The sequence below is a fragment of the Chiloscyllium punctatum genome, chromosome 22, assembly GCF_047496795.1.
Source record: "Chiloscyllium punctatum isolate Juve2018m chromosome 22, sChiPun1.3, whole genome shotgun sequence".
NCBI classification, from domain to species: domain Eukaryota; kingdom Metazoa; phylum Chordata; class Chondrichthyes; order Orectolobiformes; family Hemiscylliidae; genus Chiloscyllium; species Chiloscyllium punctatum.
In genome coordinates, this window is record NC_092760.1 from 78748024 (window position 1) to 78767548 (window position 19525).

Sequence of the window (19525 nt, forward strand, 5' to 3'; positions counted from 1 at the left end):
GATGTTATCTAGTAGTGTGATGAAACGTCTGGAATTGAGCCTTCCAGCTCAGCGAGCAAACCTACATCCATAATTGAACAATGTTTACTTGGGGAATTGTTAGATATGAAATTCAGATGTGCTGTGGCCAGCTTGTGAACCATTAATTCGATAAAAGGCTCCAGGTTAATGAGTACAGAATCAAATTGTTTGCCTTCTCTTTTCCAGACTGCTTCAGATAATAGTTACTCAAAAGGAAAGATAAAAATTGTTGAAGGCATCTGTTTGCTGTCAAACGATGACATGTATTGGGATGACTTGAAACAGATTAAGACCACACGAGGAGGAATTCTTCGAGATCATGTTTGTATGAAGGCAGAAACACTGTCTATCCAGGGCAGCACAGACTCACTTGGTGACACAGAGACAGAACAGCTGCTACAGGATGAACCACTGTCTGAGTGCAGCAGTGTAAACACAAGCTCACAGGAAAGAAGTGGTCTCCCCTTACCCGACACTGGCTGGAAGCACAATCGCAAACCCTCAACCGAAAGTGAGGTCTGATCAGAAATAGCTTCTTCTTTCTTTCCCCTGTGTTCTATTTAAAATATGTTTCTATGACAACCTCAGACAGTGACTGAGCATGCTCCAGACAGTGTGAGGATGCAGACTCTTTTGTTTAAAAAAAACACAACTCAACTGAGAACTAAGTGGCACTACAAGCTGTCACATCTGGAAAACAACACATTACACAAGACTGGATAAAAGCCAAGGGATCATGCTCTCTTTTAGTATTTCCAAAATATCTGATGCATATGTTAATCAATTTCTTTCTCAGATTTACTTAAAATATGTGTCTGGTTAAAGCATGAATGTACAGATGGTTATCTGTCGCATGTGGTGGCCTACTTTTCTACTGTAGAGGATTCTGCTATTAAAATGGATGTAATTCTGTAAGTGGAGCAAAGTAAACTTCTTTCACACTGTCTGCAGGCCTCACATTTCTGGGTCTTTGTGGGACAGTATGAAAATCCTTGTAGTCTCAGGTAAGACTTCTGTACAGGAGGGAGAATATTGAAAAGAAATATTTAATTAACCCTTTCATCTTCATTTTGACATTCAGTCACAACTGAAGTAATAAATGTGACGCAAAATCTCTCCTATCCTGGTCCTTTGAAAGGAGGATACAGGAATTGGCAAACAATTGTACAGAAAAAGCTGCATTTGCCCTCTAAGTATCTGTCTAAGCACTGATTTGCAATTAAGATTCTCATTTTGTACTTAGTTGAAGTTGCTGCCATTAATGATTATTAACTCTACTAACTCATAAGCTATCAAGACCTATTCCTGCTTGTAACCACTATGAACATTTCGATGAAATGTATACATATTAGGCCTGAGCAAACTAGTAACATTAACTAGTTTATAAATGTAGTACAGATCACCTATTAAACAGGCTGCAGATGTGGGCCAGAATTTAACTGTTTCTATCACACCTGAACATCTCAGTGCTATTTTGTGTTATTAAATGGCAACGCAGAGCAATTTGAACAGGAGTGAAATTATTAATGAGAAGCAGACCAGAATATTATAAGTAACTGATGTGAGGGAGAGAGGTTACTCCTTTGAATTTATAATAAATTTGAGTGACAAAAACTCTAAAGTGTATTGGCGGAGAAAGCCAAACCACTTTTTAAAACTTGCAACTAAAATTCAAGTATCAAACAAATACAACAATATTTAGTTATTTTTCAGTTACTTAAAGGAACACAAGCAACTAAATGAAGTACTTCATATGTAAAGTAGTTCCCATATAAGATTTTTAAGTTAAGCATAAAAGTCTGATAGGAGTCATCATTAGCTTAATGCTTCATTCCTCTTCCGTGAAGCCGTTGGCATATCAACTCTCCTCCTTACTTAAAAACCACTTTATTATTATGTCTATTCTGAATTTTCCTTTACTTGCATGGAATTCAGTAGCTCCTTAATATTCAGAAGTCCCTGAATATACAATATCATGTATGTAAATAAAGACTTCAGAGGAAGTGAAATAGTCCAATAAATTAAAACTATTTCACAAGGTGGGAGATATATTCTGTAATTTTTTTTAACAACAGTGGCATAATCTCTCACTGGAAATATTCCCTGTAATCTTTGCCTCAAGTCTAGGGCACAGTGCTGTTAATTACTGTAAAGAGAGACTTTTTGGCACTTTCAGCATAGTAGACAGATGATCATTTATATAACAGCATAAGATTAGGAGGTAAACTTTCACTGACATTAACTGAACTTTGCGAGCAGTAGTGAAAGACAATAATACTGAGTTTATGGATTATTGGAAGCACCTATATACCATTGAGCATTTTGCTTCTTTGCCCAGTTGTCTTGCCTTGTCGAGAAACATATTGCAAATTATTGTTACTTTGAACAAGAAAGTGGAAAACATTTTTTGCTGCCTTGAATTTCCAGCACCCACAAATTCAGTATCATTCCCCATTTAATCGCATATGTAGGTTATTTTATTCATATCCCAAACTAAAGTCAGCTTTCACAATCAAAAACATATAGTTTAACAGTTGTCTGTGTTTTGTGATGCTGGCAATATCATCTGGATAATAATTACTTTTTTTAAATCTTGTCGCACTCATGCTTCGTAAATTGAAAGGATGGCAGTCTCCATTTACTTTAAATTTCATCAATATCACATCAGCTCTCAGTTTTTTCACCTAATTCCTGCCCTGCTTTTCTGAGGGCCACAGTTGGCTATTATTTGATATTCCACAACATTTTCATCTCTATTCCACTAACATTGTTACATTGTCTTTGTAACAAATACTGAAAGGTCAACTGCTTCATTAGTATGCTGTTTGTATGCTTATTTTGATTGCTGCTTTTACAGTATTGCTTACTATCAAATGAGGAAAGAAAATTGAAGCATGGTCACTATGAGTAACTAATCTGATTGAAAATTAAATTACTGCTAGATTTATAGTTTCCACTGTTGTGATGGAACAATTAGTTGTTGACAAAAACCTTGCTTGTTTTCTTTCCTTCCTAATTTTAATTCAGTTTATGCCAACAAGTGGTCAATGCTGGAAATAGAGCCAAGACTTGAGGGTGTTTTTGTTGCAATCATATGGCTTGGCTTATTTGCTTAGAAATGCATTTCTCTGACCAAATGTCCAATTTTTAACCTTTTGAGTGCCTGGCGCTTAAACCACAAATTGTGCTATTTTATCTCGACCACAAGTTTGGGCCACTGTATACGCATAAATAGTATACGCATTTAAACTTGCATTTTTGAAATATAATAACTGGATTGTTAATCAAGTAAAGCAACTTTCTATGTAATTATGGAAAAAAAAATTTAAATATGTAAATATGTGATAAAGATCCAGAATTGTAAAAAAGTCATAAATTGTGATGCACCTGAAAATGGGTTTAGATTTTATTCATGGTTAACTAATGAAGAATGACACAAAAAGTTGTCAAATTCTTTTTATCATTACCAATGACCAGAATATCAGTACAATGAATATAATGAATTTTGTGAGGAAATATTGCACCAGGCCTTTTTAACCCTTTGAGCACTATGTAATCATTTTATAGTATTTCGATATGGGAAATTTTTTTTAAGCCTAAAATTCTTCACTGATACTTTCTTTGATATTTTTTACATTGTATATCACCAACTTCTTTTATAGTATTCAACTTTAGCTTTGACTCAAAATTGTTAAACAATAACATAACTTATGTTGTGTGGTGTACAATTTACTCTTAATCTACATTACACATTATTTGATTCTATTTTTTGCCTTAAGCTCCCACTTTGCTGTGTTATTTACAGTGCTTAATTCAAGTTGTTTTCACGAATTGTTTAATGCGAAAATTACTTTAAGTTATCTTGAGTAAACTGTATGAGGGAATTTCAGTACTCAGTGGGTTAAAATACTCAGGTAGTAAACTAATTGTGGCAATAATTGATAAATTAGTCAGTTTAGGATAATAAATGGCACAATCCTACATAATTAATTGATTATAATATATAGATTCTTGATTTTAAAAGATAACCACCAACTTCATGGTCCATATTACCTAGCATTTCAATTAAGCACAGCATTATTTTCTTTTTGGAGAAAACTAGGTACTTCCATTGCACTCACAGGAATATCTTGTATTCTACTTTGTCAACTTAGAAAATATTATAAAAACATAAAGGATTTTAAATGGTTTTGAATATTACATTTCATCTAATAGAAGGTAAAGCAGAGTAAGTAGACTGAAGCATACATACTGCATTTGGACATCAGTCGTGCATTTGTCTTCCAATTGCGTTATAATATATTATTATTGAGAGGCTGAATAACTAATTTGGGTCTTTGTAATTATCCCAAATTAAACTCTGTAATATTTAAGACAGTCTTGCAATTGCTAACTTTGCTCAGTTAGAAAATGTTTACAGAACAATTGTTTAGTGTGAACTATATATCTGTGTGTATATAAAATGAATTGATTATTAAAATTGAATGTTTTCTAAACTTTTTTCTTATTTGTATATTTGGATCTGAACTTCACAAAATGTTCTGTTTATTATTCTTCAAATATATATTTAATTATCCTAATCATTCTGAACTTTAAACATAGCAACCCCTCACATACAAAGTTAGTAGAAATGTTCAAAATTATATTTCTTGATAAGGCGAGATAAAGGTGGGAGGTGGTTTGTGTGGTATGTAAACACCAGCATAGATCCATGGTGACCAATGGTATCCACAAGACCCGACAAAATAAGAACAGGAGGACACAGTTCGGCCCTTCAAGCCTGCTCTGCCATTCAATAGGATCATGATTGATCCGACATTCCGTATGTTCACTTTTCTACCCTTTCCCCATGACCCTTGATTTTATCTATTTCAGCCTTAAATATGCACAAGGACTCTGCCCACACAGTTAGTGGCAAGAATTCCAAAAATACTCCACCTTCTGAGAGAATAAAATCCTCCTCATTTCAGTCTTAAATTGGTGCCCCTTTGTTTTGAGATTATGTCCCTTCTCCCATCCTCTTAGTATCTTTGTGTGCTCTAAATTGGGTGGCACGGTGGCTGGGTGGTTAGGATCTGGATTTGATTTCAGCATCGGGCAACTGTCCGTGTGGAGTTTGTACATTCTGTATGAGTTTCATGTGGGTGCTCCAGTTTCCTCCCACATTCCAAAGATGTGCAGGTTAGGTGATTTAGCCATAGGAAGTGCAAGTTGGGGTGGGATGCTCTTTGGAGGGGCAGTGTGGACTTGATGGGCCAAATGGCCTGCTGTGTGGATTCTATGATAAAATCATTTAGAATTTAATTTCAGTCCCATGGCTATATCATATAATGACCAGCAAAATGTTGTCTAAATCTTACTTCAGAGCTGAAAATGTGTTGCTGGAAAAGCGCAGCAGGTCAGGCAGCATCCAAGGAGCAATGGAATTGACGTTTCGGGCATAAGCCCTTCTTCAGGAATCTACTTTCTCCTAAATCTTACTTCACCCCCAGAAATGTGCATCAAGTTGGAAAAACTACTTGACCACATTCCCATCAATCTGCATGTTGCAGATATATCTACGACAGCAACGGTAGGTGCAATCACCTTGCAGTTCTTGTGTGGCTACAAATTCCATCTTAATACTGATGATACCCTCAACCATGATGTGAGGCACTACCACTCTGATAAACCAGTTAGATCAGAACAGATCATGTGGTTGAAACCTGGATGTCCACAGGAAGCTGTGAACCATTAACAGTAGCAGAATTATATTCTTAATATATTGGCCTGATACATTCCTCAGTGTAGGCGAAAGTATTCAAAGTAGGCGAGAGGATTCAATGTATCATTACTATCAGTCCAGGACTTGAGGAATGATGAAGAGCCTAAGAGTACCAAAAAAAATGGTAGCAATGTGCTAAATCAGGTTTATTGTCACATGTACTCATGAGTACAGTGGAGATGGTTACAAGAAACCACTTACAGCACCATGTTAGATACAAAGATACCTAGATACAGAATTCTAGGGACAAAGCAGAAAAGTAAGAAAAACAAAGTATACAAATTTAAACGTTACAGTCCTTCTTTCCAGAAAGTGGAAAAACAAAGAAATAATTAATAAACAAAGAAACAGTTAATAGTTTAACATCGCAGTCCATAAGTGCCTGCCCATGCTGGGCTCACACTCTTCCCAAGGGCTTGACCTTGCCCTGCCCCGTCCTGGGTTGCCTGCTTTCACCGCCTTGTAGTCTGTTCCTTCTCCAACCACCCTCAGGTGCGTGCTCCCACTCTTGTCACCGGCCACCCAGGGCTGCCTGTTCCCACTCTCTCCACCGGCCACCCAGGGCTGCCTGTTCCCGCTCTCTCCACCAGCCCCTCTGGGCTGCCTGTTCCCGCTCTCTCCACCAGCCCCTCTGGGCTGCCTGTTCCCGCTCTCTCCACCAGCCCCTCTGGGCTGCCTGTTCCCGCGCTCTCCACCGGCCACCCTGGGCTGCCTGTTCCCGCTCTCTCCACCAGCCCCTCTGGGCTGCCTGTTCCCACTCTCTCCACCAGCCCCTCTGGGCTGCCTGTTCCCACTCTCTCCACCAGCCCCTCTGGGTTGCCTGTTCCCACTCTCTCCACCAGCCCCTCTGGGCTGCCTGTTCCCGCGCTCTCCACCGGCCACCCTGGGCTGCCTGTTCCCACTCTCTCCACCAGCCATCCTCGGCTGCCTACTCCACTCCTTGCTACCGGCCACCACAGGAAGCCTGTTCCCGCTCTCAGCACATGCCAACCTGGGCTGCCTACTCCCACTGGAGTCCCACTCTGGTACTTTTCCAGACCTTGACGAAGCAACGAAACCGCTGACCACCAGAGTTCTTCCCAGGCATACCAGCCACTTCATGGCTGACCGCCAAGGCCCACAGCTGCTGCCATTGCAGCCAGTGCCTCCACTCTCCAGAAGAGAAGTAGAGAAAAGACAAAGTAGAAAAAGAACAAGAAAAGAAGAACAAAAAGCAATTGAAGCAGATGAGCTCCAGCTGAGGAGCCCTCCTTCACTGCCATCTTGGACCACGTCAATGGCCACCACAAGATTAGGTCACAGGAGGAAAGAAACAGATTCCTCAAATGGGCAGATCAGTGGAAGATGCAATTTAACCCTAATAAATGTGAGGTGTTGCGCTGCTGTACAAGTAACAAGACAAGGGAGTACTAAGTGAATAGGCAGGATACTAGGAAACTGAGAGAAACAGAGGGATCTCAGGGTGCTTGTGACAGGTTCTTGAAGGTGGCAGGACAGGTTAATATGGTAGTTTAGGCAAATGGTGCATGTCGTGAAAATTAAATTGACTCAACACAACTGGCAGCAAGAGCAAAGAAAAGAGCTTTATTCAGATTCTGCAGAACCGACCTAATCCATTCGGCCAGATGCCTCATGTAAAGGGCACTTGAGCATAATTCAGATACACTTCTTATACCAATCTTATCACGCTCTCAAGGGCAAAGACTGGGAAAACTTAAGTTGTTATTTTCACATCCCCGGTCGTGGACATAACTGCTCTTATGCTTTCCTCAGCTTTCGCTGAATTTGACTGTCACACGGTCAAGTTGAATGTTTACAAAGTTCAAACAAAGACAAGCTGTCTCCTGGCTGCAGAACTCAGCACTCAGCACAGCATTAAATTTAGAAAAGCATTCTCTTTCAGATTTCACAGTAAATGTTAAATTTGTTAATTTTCCATTGCATTTTCCCCCTTTTTGTCATTTAATGATAACATGGATAACAAAAAAAAAGCCAGATTAAAAAATATACAGAGCCAGATGGCTAAAAATCGGCGATCTTAACAGCTGTCTGTGTTGTGAGGAGCATTTGAAACAGTCCCAGCCACCTCTTCACCTTCCAGTTTTTCCTCCTGAAGTCTTTCACCTTTATCCAGTCTCCAGGTTCAAGATCACGCAGCTTCCCTCCTGCTGGTTGGGGTAGTATTGCTTTCACTTGATTCTGTATTTGAGACAAAAGTGCAGAGAGTTTTATACAGTAACACAACATCTCATCCTCACAGTGGCCTGTTATCTGTCTTATCTTAGGTCTTGGTCTAATTCCTGTACTGGGCGGCCTACCAAACAAAATCTCAAACGGGCTAAGAATAGCTCTTCCTCTCCTCCTAGATCTTTTATACATTAGCACAATTGGAAGTGTCTTTGTCAATGTCACTCCTAGTTCCTCTCAACATTTTGTTCATTTATTTTTTAGGGTAGCATTTTCTCTTTCCACAGCCCCACAGTAGGCACAGTGTTGTCTCATGTTTATTCCAAATAGTCACTGATCTGCTGTAAGGCATTATTGACAAATTGTGTCCCATTGTCACTACTAAGCCTCTCACGGATGCCCCATCTCAGAATTATTTCAGTTAGCAAAGCCTTGGCTACTGCACTGGCATCCTGTTTAGATGTGGGGAATACTTCCACCCATTTGGAAAACATATCAACTATTACAAACAATACTTTTTCCCTTTGCTGGGCGTTAATTCAATAAAATCCATCTGTAAATGTTCAAAGGGTTTTTGGGGTTGGGGGTGTGCTGCCTGACTCATCTGTATTCCCCTCCCCACATTATTAGTGGCACAGATAACACAATGTTCACAATATTTCTGGGAATAATGAGTAAATCCCTTAGTGTACCATACATCCTCCCTTTTGACACATGGTCCTTACCGTGTGTCAGTTTTGCATAGAATGGAAATAATGATGATGGTGGTAGACAGGGTTTACCATTGGGGCCACACCATACTCCTTCCCTCACACTGCATCCTGCCTTCGTCCACTCATGCTTTTCTTCCGGTGGTGGCCTGTGACTGTATCTCCCTTAAGCCTGCTGTTGGGGTACAAATTTTTGTCATACACTTGTCAATCTGCTCACTTGGCGGCTGCTGGGCTGCCGTTCTTGCTGCTGAGTCTGCCCTTGCATTGCCTTGGGAAATAAAATCATTATTTTTCGTGTGGGCTTCACATTTACACACAGCGATTGATTTAGGCAATAGGACCGCTTCCAGGAGGTCAGAAATCAGGCCACAGCATGTGATGGGCTTTCCGGTGGAGGTCAGGAAGCCCCTGTGTTTCCGCAGGGTTCCAAAATCATGTACAACCCTGAATGCGTATCTGCTATCGGTGTAAATATTCACTGTCCTTCCCTCAGCCAATTTACAGGGCTTAGTCAAGGCAATCAGCAGGCGCGCAGTGAAAATGATGAAGGGAACATCGTCATTTGGTAAGAGGCGATACCAGATGCGAAGGGAGTGATCCCGCTTTGACTATCTCGTAGGTAGTCACCATAGCATACCCAATACAATTCGGGCCTGTCTCCTTGCTCCTGAATGCTGACCCATCCACAAAACCCTCCATATCTGGATTCTGAAGTGGTGAATCCTGCAAATCTGGTCTGGGGCTGCAAATTTCATTAGTCACAGCGACACAATCATGTGGGTCTCTGTCTCCTTCTGTGGGGAGAAGGCTCGCAGGATTAAGAATGTTACATCGCTTTATTGTAATGTTAGGCATCTCCAATAACACAGTATTTTATCTGAGCCAATGTGCTGCCAACATGTGTGTGGTCTTTTGCTTGGAAGGCAGTAAGGATACTGCATGTGGGACCAGTAGGGTTATTTCACCACAGCCGACTATATCCCTGGATGCTACAACAGCCATCTCAGCTGCAGCCACGGCTCACAGGCATTGAGGCAATCCTGCCGCTACGGGGTCTAGTTTAGCTGAAAAATATGCTACCGGTCTCAATTTTCCCCATGATCCTGCAACAGCACAGATATTATGCAGCCACGCTTTTCATCTCCTGTTTGTACAAAAGGCTTGTTTGGATTCAGAATTTCTAGTGTAGGTGTAGTTTGGAGAGCCTTCTTTAATTCAACAAAGGCACTCTCAGCCTCTGTTGGTGCTGCTATTAAGCAATCATCTACATACTGCAGAAGCGCTGACCGCGGATTTAAAACAACAGTCTCCAGACTCCTGCGTAGAGCCTCATTATATATGGTGGGGGACTCATAGTAACCTTGACAAAGTCACATGAAGGTACATGATTTCCCTTTGAATGAAAAAGCGAGCCAGAATTGACTATCTGGGTGTACCGGTACACTAAAGAAGGCATTTGCTAAATCCACAACAGAGAACCATTCACTGTCCGGTGGAATTTGAACTAATATAGTATAGGGGTTAGGAACAGTTGGGCGCTTGGGACAACAGCATTATTGACTGTCTGCAGGTCTTGAACAAACCTCCATTCCAAACCGGGAATGTTTGCCTTTTTGACTGGAAAAATGGAGGTTCTCACTGGTGAGTTTTCACAGGTGATTATCACTCCAGCCTTTAAGAGGGATTCAAAGACTGGAATAATTCCTTCTATGGCCTCTGATTTTAACGGGTGTTGTGCTCTGCAAGGATGATACTCAGACTTCGGGGTTATCCTTATGGGTTCACAGCCCCGTATGAGCCCCACGTCATGTTTGCCTTTTGCCCACAACTCAGTAGGGACCGTTTTTAATCTTGGGTCTGAAACTTCTTTCATAGGGAAAATGCCAGGCTATCCTCCTAGGCTCTTTAGGGCTAGCGGGGGTTACCTGGACTGTCCAATCTGCCTGAGTTAGCCAATTTAGTTTCTTCTTATATGTTCACATATCTGCATTGAACCAGATACCCACATCGTCCCTGAAGACCCAATCTTTCATTCTTTGTGCCTTTGGCACCCAGGGTCCTAAATCCTGCCACCTGTCGCTGGACACCTTCGCCAGTGACACGTGAGGAAAAGAGCCTTCCACATCAAAAAGACAGGGTCTACTTGCCGTTACAGATACTTTAAATGAGTTCACACTGACTGCATATCTGAGATCATTCCAATAAAATTTGCACAATAACAACTGATCTAGTTTAACCAATCTCCTGAACCAATCCCTTTCATATGGTTCGTCAGGGCCATCGCGGTGTATGTGTGCAGTGCAACTTATCTCCAGCAAGAAAATTGGTGTTAATAGGATTAACATGGTTGCATGCTTCCAGGGCGAGTGAACCACTCACTGAAGTTATCGCACTCTGGCTCAATCGCCTCTCATAGAATTACATCAGGGGTTGTGGGTCGTATTTTACAGCCTGCACATGTAAATCTTCCCTTTGAACTACCTGCAAACCCATTGGAGTACTGAGCAAATCCAACACCAGTCTCCCTATGAGATCCCGACCCATCAGATTTAAAGGACCGAATTCCGATAACAAAAATGAGAATTGGAATGTTTCCCCATTCCTGGTTTCGCACAATAGGGGTGCAGAAAATCTCTCTCATACCACGACTGCTGATGCACCACATTGTGTTCAGGAATCTTTCTCTCATCTTTATTTGTATCGATTGTCTAAACTTGCTTATTTTAAGGACGGAATATGCTGCCCCTGTATCTACAAAAAGGTAACTGGTGTACATTCCACATATAACATAAGAGGTAGGCATCGACTTACATGCATCATTGTTGCACTGAACATATAGTCCATGCTTTGCAATCTCAGCGCCCAATATAGCGGTGGGACATGTCTCAGTACCCATAAGGTTAGTAGAAGAGGTTAGCATAAGCGAGTCTCGTTGCCAAGCATAAAGGAAAGAGGCTTACCTTTACCTTGCGGGCTGCCCACCTCCACCTCAGCCTTCCCCTGTCAATCACCTTACTGTCCAGCCTCCAGGGCCGATTGAGGTTGTCTGCGTGGGCACTGTCTCACCCAGTGGTCCATTGTTCCACAAACAAAGCACCTGCCAGATCTACCTTTGCCAGCGCCTCTTCCGCTCTCTCTTCCTGCAGCATCTCCCTCCAACGGCTGGGCGACCATCTGCACCAGAAACCTGAGCTTTATGTGCTTGCTGTTCCATTTTCGATTTCCGCTTATCCTTCTCTTGGGCAAGCAATTTTTCAGCATGTATCACATGTTGTTCTATCAAATTCAGCTTTCCAGTGTCCCAGGTAATACATGTGTCCTTTACATTTTTTGCTATTTCATCCTTCATTCCAGGATGAAGCTGTTCCTCAGGTGTACCTCATACGGCGCGATTTCTGCAACTGTTATGCAGTCGGGTGGTCTCAGTCCACTATGGGCATTATGGACTTCAGTGAGGCGCATAAGGAACTGGGACACTACCTCACCTTCTTGTTTTTTACACATTGCAATTTTGGTCATGTCTATTTGCACTGGGAATGCCTCCCTACGGGCGGCTGCAACAAAAGCATCAAAGTTTCTGTTTTTGTCCGCTTGTGGGTCGACTGCTCTGGCATGGACGTTTATGGTTGGCTATTTATGCTTGATTTTGGTGACATCGGCACCTAGTTTTTGTCCCAGGAGACTTCTCATGTGACGCGGGACAGAACCCGGTACAGAACTTTGTCACTTCATTGGCGAACTTATTACCTCCAACCTCCAGTGGGTCAGGCAACTGCCCATAGGCACTTTCCAAATCGTTCATGGTCCATGGTCAGTGGACCAGCACTGGATACTCTTCTGGACCTGCAACCTCAACCATTGGGGCTTGCAGAACTACCTGATTAGATGATCACACACCAGTACTCACACCATGTGACTCATCATCCATCGGGTGGGGGGGGGGGGGGGGGTGATCGCGAACAGGCCCTGGTTGCCTTTCCGTCTTGGAGTGGCCGTCCTTCTTTTGGGCTTCTTGCTTCAGTAGGTTGTGGATACGAAGTGCTACTGGTGATCCAGCAGACCCTGAGGCAGCAGCCGCTGATGTGGAACCTTCGCCAGGCAGATCTCGTAGGGAGGCTGTAGGTCTCGGAGGGCAGTCTTTTACTTGAGATTTCTTTTCCCTGATATTAGCCTCAGCCGTCCACGTGTTATAAGCACTCCAATTCACAGGTTCTATTTTTACATTCAGTTTCACCTTCTCTCGCTCCTCCAACCTCGACCTCAATATTTCCAATTGCCTTTTACTAAAACTTCCTCCATCCGGAAAACCACATTCCTCGATCCACAATTCTCCCTGCTTTACAGACTCTGGGCCATAATTATTTAACATGTACTGCATTTTTGGTTGGCCATTCCAAGTCCTCTGTGGACCCTCTTTTTGTTTACTTTTGCCGGAGCCCATTTTTAGCGTTACTGGAAAAGTGTTCAGTTCTCTCTCTCTCTCGCGGTACTTTTACCTTTTCCCTTTGACTTGCTTTTTTCTCCGGAGGTTCCCTCTCGCATTGGATGCATCCAGCTCAATGCCTTGGTTTTTGTAAATCAAGAAACCATGTACCCGGTACGTCTTTGGCAAGTCCAACTCAGCCAGTGGTGGCTTCATGTCTAAAACACCCTTAAACTTGCTGTCTCTTAAACACTCTAGAGGTGGCAATCCTTTCCTTGAGTTTTGGTTAAATACTATGCGAGAGTCTACTGAACCCTTTCCTGATTCATTTATTCTCTTAGAATGAGTCTCTATGTAGGAATACTTAAGCCATGCCTCTTACCATGACCCTATTCGGTTCAGACCCTGGTGCTACGGCAATCCACAGATTCCCAGTCCACTCACGCAAAGGGACCAGTTCAGCACTGGAGATGAAGTGAAAGACTTTCAAGGTGCTGGCACCTGCACCTCCTGAGAATCTTCAGAATCAAACCCAGTCACAGGGTCCCAGGACAAGCCCCCAAGTTTACTGTCGTGGAAATTAAATTGACTCGACTCAAATGTTAGCAAGAGCAAAGAAAAGAGCTTTATTCACATTCTGCAGAACCGGCCTAATACATTCAGCCAGATGCCTCATGTAAAGGGCACTTGAGCATAATTCAGATACACTTCTTATAGCATTCTTATCACGCTCTCAAGGGCAAAGACTGGGAAAACTTAAGTCGTTATTTTCTCATCCCCTGTTCGTGGACATAACTATTCTTATGCTTTCCTTAGCTTTCACTGAATTCGACTGCCGCAAGGTCAACTTGAATGTTTACAAAGTTCAAACAAAGACAAGCTGTCTCCTGGCTGCAGAACTCAGCACTCAGCGCAGCATTAAATTTAGAAAAGCATTCTCTTTCAGATTTCACAGTAAATGTTAAATTTGTTAATTTTCCATTACAGTAAACTTGTATGTGTCATGCATTATAAGAGCGGGGAGGTTGTTTTTGGAGCTGTACAAAACTTTAGTTTGGCCACAACTGGAGTATTGCATGCAGTTTTGGTCACGCTATGGGAAGGAGGTGATTGCACTGGAGCGGGTGAAGGGGAGATTCATTGGGATGTTACCGGGGATGGAGAAGTTTAGTTACAAAGAAAGACTAGATAAGCTCAAGAATTCTAGAATCCATCATTAAGGATGAGATTTCTAAATTCTTGGAAGTGCAGGGTCAGAATAGCACAAGTCAGCATGGATTTAGTAAGGAGAAGTCATGCCTGACAAACTTGTTAGAATTCTTTGAAAAGGTAACAAGTAGGTTGGACCAGGGAAACTCAGTGGATGTCATCTACCTAAATTTCCAAAAGGCCTTTGATAAGGTGCCTCACGGGAGACTGCTCAGTAAGGTGAGGGCCCAGGGTGTTTAAGGTGAGCTACTGGCTCTTTTTCAGAATGACAGTGGGTGACAAGTGGTGTCCCGCAGGGTTCAGTGTTGGGGCCGCAACTGTTCACTTTATATATTAATGATCTGGATGAAGAGACTGAGGGCATTCTGGTGAAGTTTGTCAATTATACGAAGTTAGGTGGACAGGCAGGTAGTACTGAGGAGGTGGGGAGGCTGCAGAAAGATTTAGACAGTTTAAGAGAGTGGTCCAGGAAATGGCTGATGAAATTCAATGTGAGCAAGTGCGAGGTCTTGCACTTAGCAAAAAAAGAATATAGGCATGGACTATTTTCTAAACGGTGAGAAAATTCATAAAGCCAAAGTACAAAGGGTTCTGGGAGTGCTAGTCCAGGATTCTCTAAAGGTTAACCTGCAGGTTGAACCCGTGATTAAGAAAGCAAGAGGGTTGGAATATAAAAGCAGCGGTGTGCTTCTGAGAATTTGTAAAGCTCTCGTTATTCTAGTAGAATACTATGTCCAGTTTTGAGCCCCACACCTCAGGAAGGACATAATGGCACTGAAGCGTGTCCAGCAGAGATTCACGTAGATGATCCCTGGAATGGTAGGCCTAACATACGATGAATGGCTGAAGATCCTGGGATTGTATTCATTAGAGTTTAGATGGTTGAGGGGAGATCTAATAGAAGCTTACAAGATAATGCATGGCTTAGAAAGGGTGGATGCTGGGAAGTTGTTTCAGGTAGGTGGGGAGACTAGGATCCGTGGGCATAGCCTTAAAATCAGAGGGGGTCAATTTAGAACAGTAATGAGGAGACATTTCTTCAGCCATAGAGTGGTGGGCCTGTGGAATTCATTGCCACGGAGGGAAGTGGAGGCCGACAGACATTGATAAATTATTGATCTCACCAGGAATTAAGGGCTATAGAGAGAGTGTGAGTAAGCGGAATTGAAATGCCCATCAGCCATGATTAAATGGTGGAGTGGACTTGATGGGCTGAATGGCCTTACTTCCACTCCTATGTCTTATGGTTCTATAAGTTGATTTCTTTAGAGCAGAGATGACTCCATTGGGTCCTGATTGAGTCGTACAGAAGTATGTGAGGCATGGACAAGGTGAATAGGAAACAACTGTTCCCCTTATTTGAAGGGTCACGAATAAGGGGGCGTAGTTTTAAGATGAAAGGCAGGAAGATTAGATAAGGTTTGAGAAAAATATTTTTGGAATGTGCTGCCTGGGAGGGTGGTTGAGATGGGAAACCTCACAACCTTTAAAAAAAATTACAATGAAATGACATAATATTCAAAGCAACAGGCCAAGTGTTGGAAAATGCAACTCGTGTACATTTAGTCTCAATGGGCTGAGGGCTTCGTTTGTGTTGTATGATTTTGACTACATGTGTGCAGAACAACGAAACCATCGTACTATAGACAATGGATAGGGGGAGGTGCCTCCATGATTACCTTCAATGATGGTATAGTCCAGGATAAGTGCAAAAGACAAAGCATTGACAATCATCTTTAGCCAGAAGTGCTGAGTGAATGATTAATTTCAGCCTCCTCCTGAGCTCTAAGGTATCACAAATGCTAGTCCACAGCCAATTTGATTCACAGAATGTAATTTCAAGCAATGGCCAAATCTACTGAGCACAGCTAAGCACACATAGACCATATTCCAGGTAAAATCCTGTCTTTCACAACCTAGTGAAATCTAGTAGTTCCAGTACAGGTAAAAACTAGCACCTATCCAACAATATGGAAAGTTGCACAGTCTGCTCTGTAAAAGAAAAGAAGAACAAATCCAGTGTGACCAATTACCTGATCAGTCTTCACTGAATTATGGAACCTAGAAGCATAGAAAATAAGAGGAGGCGGAGGCCATTTGGGTCCCGATTTATTGTGCTCAAGACTGATCATCCAACTCAATAACCTGCTCCTGATTTTAGATTAGATTACATTACATTACAGTGTGGAAACAGGCCCTTCGGCCCAACAAGTCCACACCGACCCACCGAAGCGCAACCCACCCCATACCCCTACATTTACCCCTTACCTAACACTACGGGCAATTTAGCATGGCCAATTCACCTGACCTGCACATCTTTGGACTGTGGGAGGAAACCAGAGCACCCGGAGGAAACCCACACAGACACGGGGAGAACGTGCAAACTCCACACAGTCAGTCGCCTGAGGCAGGAATTGAACCCGGGCTCAGGCGCTGTGAGGCAGCAGTGCTAACCACTGTGCCACCATGCCGTAGTCTTTGACCCTGTTAGCCCCAAGTGCTATATCCAACGCCTTCTTAACATCTTCTTACAATGTTCTGGCCTTGATAGCTTTCTGTGGTAGTGAAAGGATCATCTCTCTTTAGGTAAAGAAATTTCTCCTAATCTCAGTCCTAAATGGTTTATCCTGTATCTTTAGACTGCCACCCCTGTGGTTTGGATTCCCATGCCATCAGGAACTTCCTTCCATCGTCTACTCTGTTTGGTCCTGTTAGAAATTTATAGGTTTCAATGAGATCCCCTCTTATTCTTCTAAACTCCAGTAAACAGAGTGCTAATTGATTCAGTTTCAGTTTGCATGAGTCCTGTCATGCAAGGAATCAGTCCGATAAACCTTTGTTGCACTGTCTCCATAGCCAGAACATCCGTCCTCAGAAAAGGAGACCAAAGCTGCACACAATATTCCAAGTGTGGTCCAACCAAAGTCCTGTATAATTGCAGCAATCCATCTCTGCTCCTGTTTTTGGATTCCTTACTATGAAGGTCAACAGACCATTTGCTTTCTTTACTGCCTGCTACACCTGCCTGCTTATCTTCAGTGGCTGGTGTAGCAGGACACCCAGGTCTCGTTGCACAGTCCCTTCTCAATTTCTAGCCATTCAGATAAGAATCTGACGTCCTGCTTTCATTCTCAAAGTGGATAATCTCACATTTATCCACATTATATTGCGTCTGTCATGAATTTGCCAACTCATTCAACTTGTCCAAATCATACTTAACCATCATTGCATTTTCCTCACAGCTCACCCTCCCCAGCTTTGTGTCATCTGAAAATTTGGAGATATTGCATTTATTTCCATCATCTAAGTAGTTATTACTATTGTGAAAAGCTGGTGTCCTCACACTGATCCCAGCAGTACCCCACTACTTACTGCCTGCTGCTTGAAAAAAGACCTGTATATTCCTACTCTTTGTTTCCTGTTTGCCAGCCAGTTTTCCATCCATCTCAATACATTACTCCCAATTCCATGTGCTTTACTTTAACATGTGAATTTTGTTTGTCAGACTTTGTCAAAAATCTTCTGAAAGTCCAAATAAACTACAACCACAGACTCCCCCTCGTCAACTGTCTAGGTAATCACTGCAGGGGTCCCTCAGAATCCAAACATTTTCAACTATTTAATCAATGACCTGCATACAACGTAAGTTCAGAATCGGGGATAATTACTCATGATTATAACGTTCAGTTCTATTCCCAGCTATTCAGATAATAAAGGAGTCATATGAGCAATATTTGGAAACTTGGGCTCTGGTCATAAGTGGTAAGTAACATTTGCACCACACAATTGCCAGCCAATAACCATTACCAGTAAGAGAGTTGGCGAACACTTTCCCCTTGATTTTCAATAATGTTGCCGTCACTGATTCCAGCATCATCGATATTGTGAGTTACCATTGAAAAAACATAACCAGACCAACTCCGTCAATGATACAGTCTCCAACAGCAGGTCAGAAATTGGGTGTTCTTCAGGAGTGTCTCTTCTCCTGATTCTCCAAATTCTTTTGACCATCTATAAGGCATAGGTTACAGTGAAATAGAATACTTGCCATTTGTCTAGTTAAATGCAGCTCTAAGAACACTGAAGAACTTAACACATACAGGACAAACTGCCTACTTAATTGGCACTCTATCATCTTAAACATTCACTCCCACTATCACCAGCATATTGTGCTTGCAGTATATAATGTCTGAAAGATGCATTGCATCAATTTGCTGAGGTTTCTTCAATAGCTCCTCCCAAACCATGCATTTCACATTGAAGTACCAGCAGAAGTAAACAGATGTCCTGCTGGGATGACCATGGTGTGAGCTGCAATCCCATGAGACAGACATTCCCAGTCTATGAGTAGGTGCATGGAGACACAACTAGCTCCCCATATGTCCTTTTCCCAATGTCATCACATACTGCATTTCTAGTGTATTGTCATTTCTTTATCATCATTGGGCCAAAGTCTTGAACTCCCGACCTAACCGCAGCAGGCAATACCATATTAATGATTGTAGGTTGTATGTCTTATTCAGGAGGTAGAACAAATCTATGATAGGCTCGGGATTAGCACAGAGCATAGTGCTAGAAAAGCACAGCAGATCAGGCAGTATCCGAGGAGCCCTTCATAAGTAATGAGGCTGGGAGCCTCGGGGGTGGAGAGATAAATGGGAGGGGGTGGGGCTGGGCGGAAATTAGCTGTGAGTGCTATAGGTGGATGGAGGTGGGGGTAATGGTGATAGATCGGAGAGAAGGGTGGAGCGGATATGTGGTGAAATCCATATCAATGTCATGGAGTTGGAGAGTCCCAAAGCGAAAGATGAGGCATTCTTCCTCCAGGCATCGGGTAGTAAGGGAGTGGCGATGGAGGAGGCCCAGAACCTGCATGGCCTTGGCAGAGTGAGTGGGGGAGTTGAAGTGTTTCACCACATGGCAGTGGGGTTGGTTGGTGCATGTGTCCCGGAAATGTTCTCTGAAGTGCTCTGCGAGTAGGTGTCGTGTCTCCCCAAAGTAGAGGAGAATGCATTGGGAGCAACGGATATAGCAAATGACATGTGCAGGTGAAACTTTGATGGATGTGGAAGGCTCCATTGCGGCCTTAGATAGAGGTGAGGGGAGAGGTGTGAGCGCAGGTTTTGCAAATCCTGCGGTGGCTGGGGAAGGTGCCAGGTGGGGACGGTGGGTTGTTGGGGGGCTGGGACCTGACGAGGCAGTCGCGGA

The 19525-nt window shown here is 42.6% G+C and overlaps 1 protein-coding gene and 1 long non-coding RNA gene across 6 annotated transcripts in view; one reads left to right on the forward strand and one right to left on the reverse strand.

Moving 5' to 3' along the window:
- The window catches only part of lrp4 (low density lipoprotein receptor-related protein 4), a 414285-nt gene that overhangs the window by 388699 nt on the left and 6061 nt on the right, over window positions 1-19525 (forward strand). For 3 of the 5 annotated variants that reach the window (XM_072592682.1, XM_072592684.1, XM_072592683.1), the window contains exon 38: window positions 208-4517. The exons of 1 other annotated variant lie outside the window; for it this stretch is intronic. In XM_072592682.1, coding sequence (XP_072448783.1) covers window positions 208-543 — 336 coding nt within the window. In that variant the 3' untranslated portion in view covers window positions 544-4517. Of the gene's footprint in view, window positions 1-207; window positions 4518-19525 lie in introns of those variants that run through there. One more of the 5 variants, XM_072592687.1, reaches the window with a different exon arrangement.
- The window catches only part of LOC140493800 (uncharacterized), a 29670-nt gene continuing 17493 nt past the window's right edge, over window positions 7349-19525 (reverse strand). Inside the window, exon 2 of the long non-coding RNA XR_011963770.1 lies at window positions 7349-7984. This is a non-coding gene — a long non-coding RNA (uncharacterized lncRNA). The remainder of the gene's footprint in view (window positions 7985-19525) is intronic.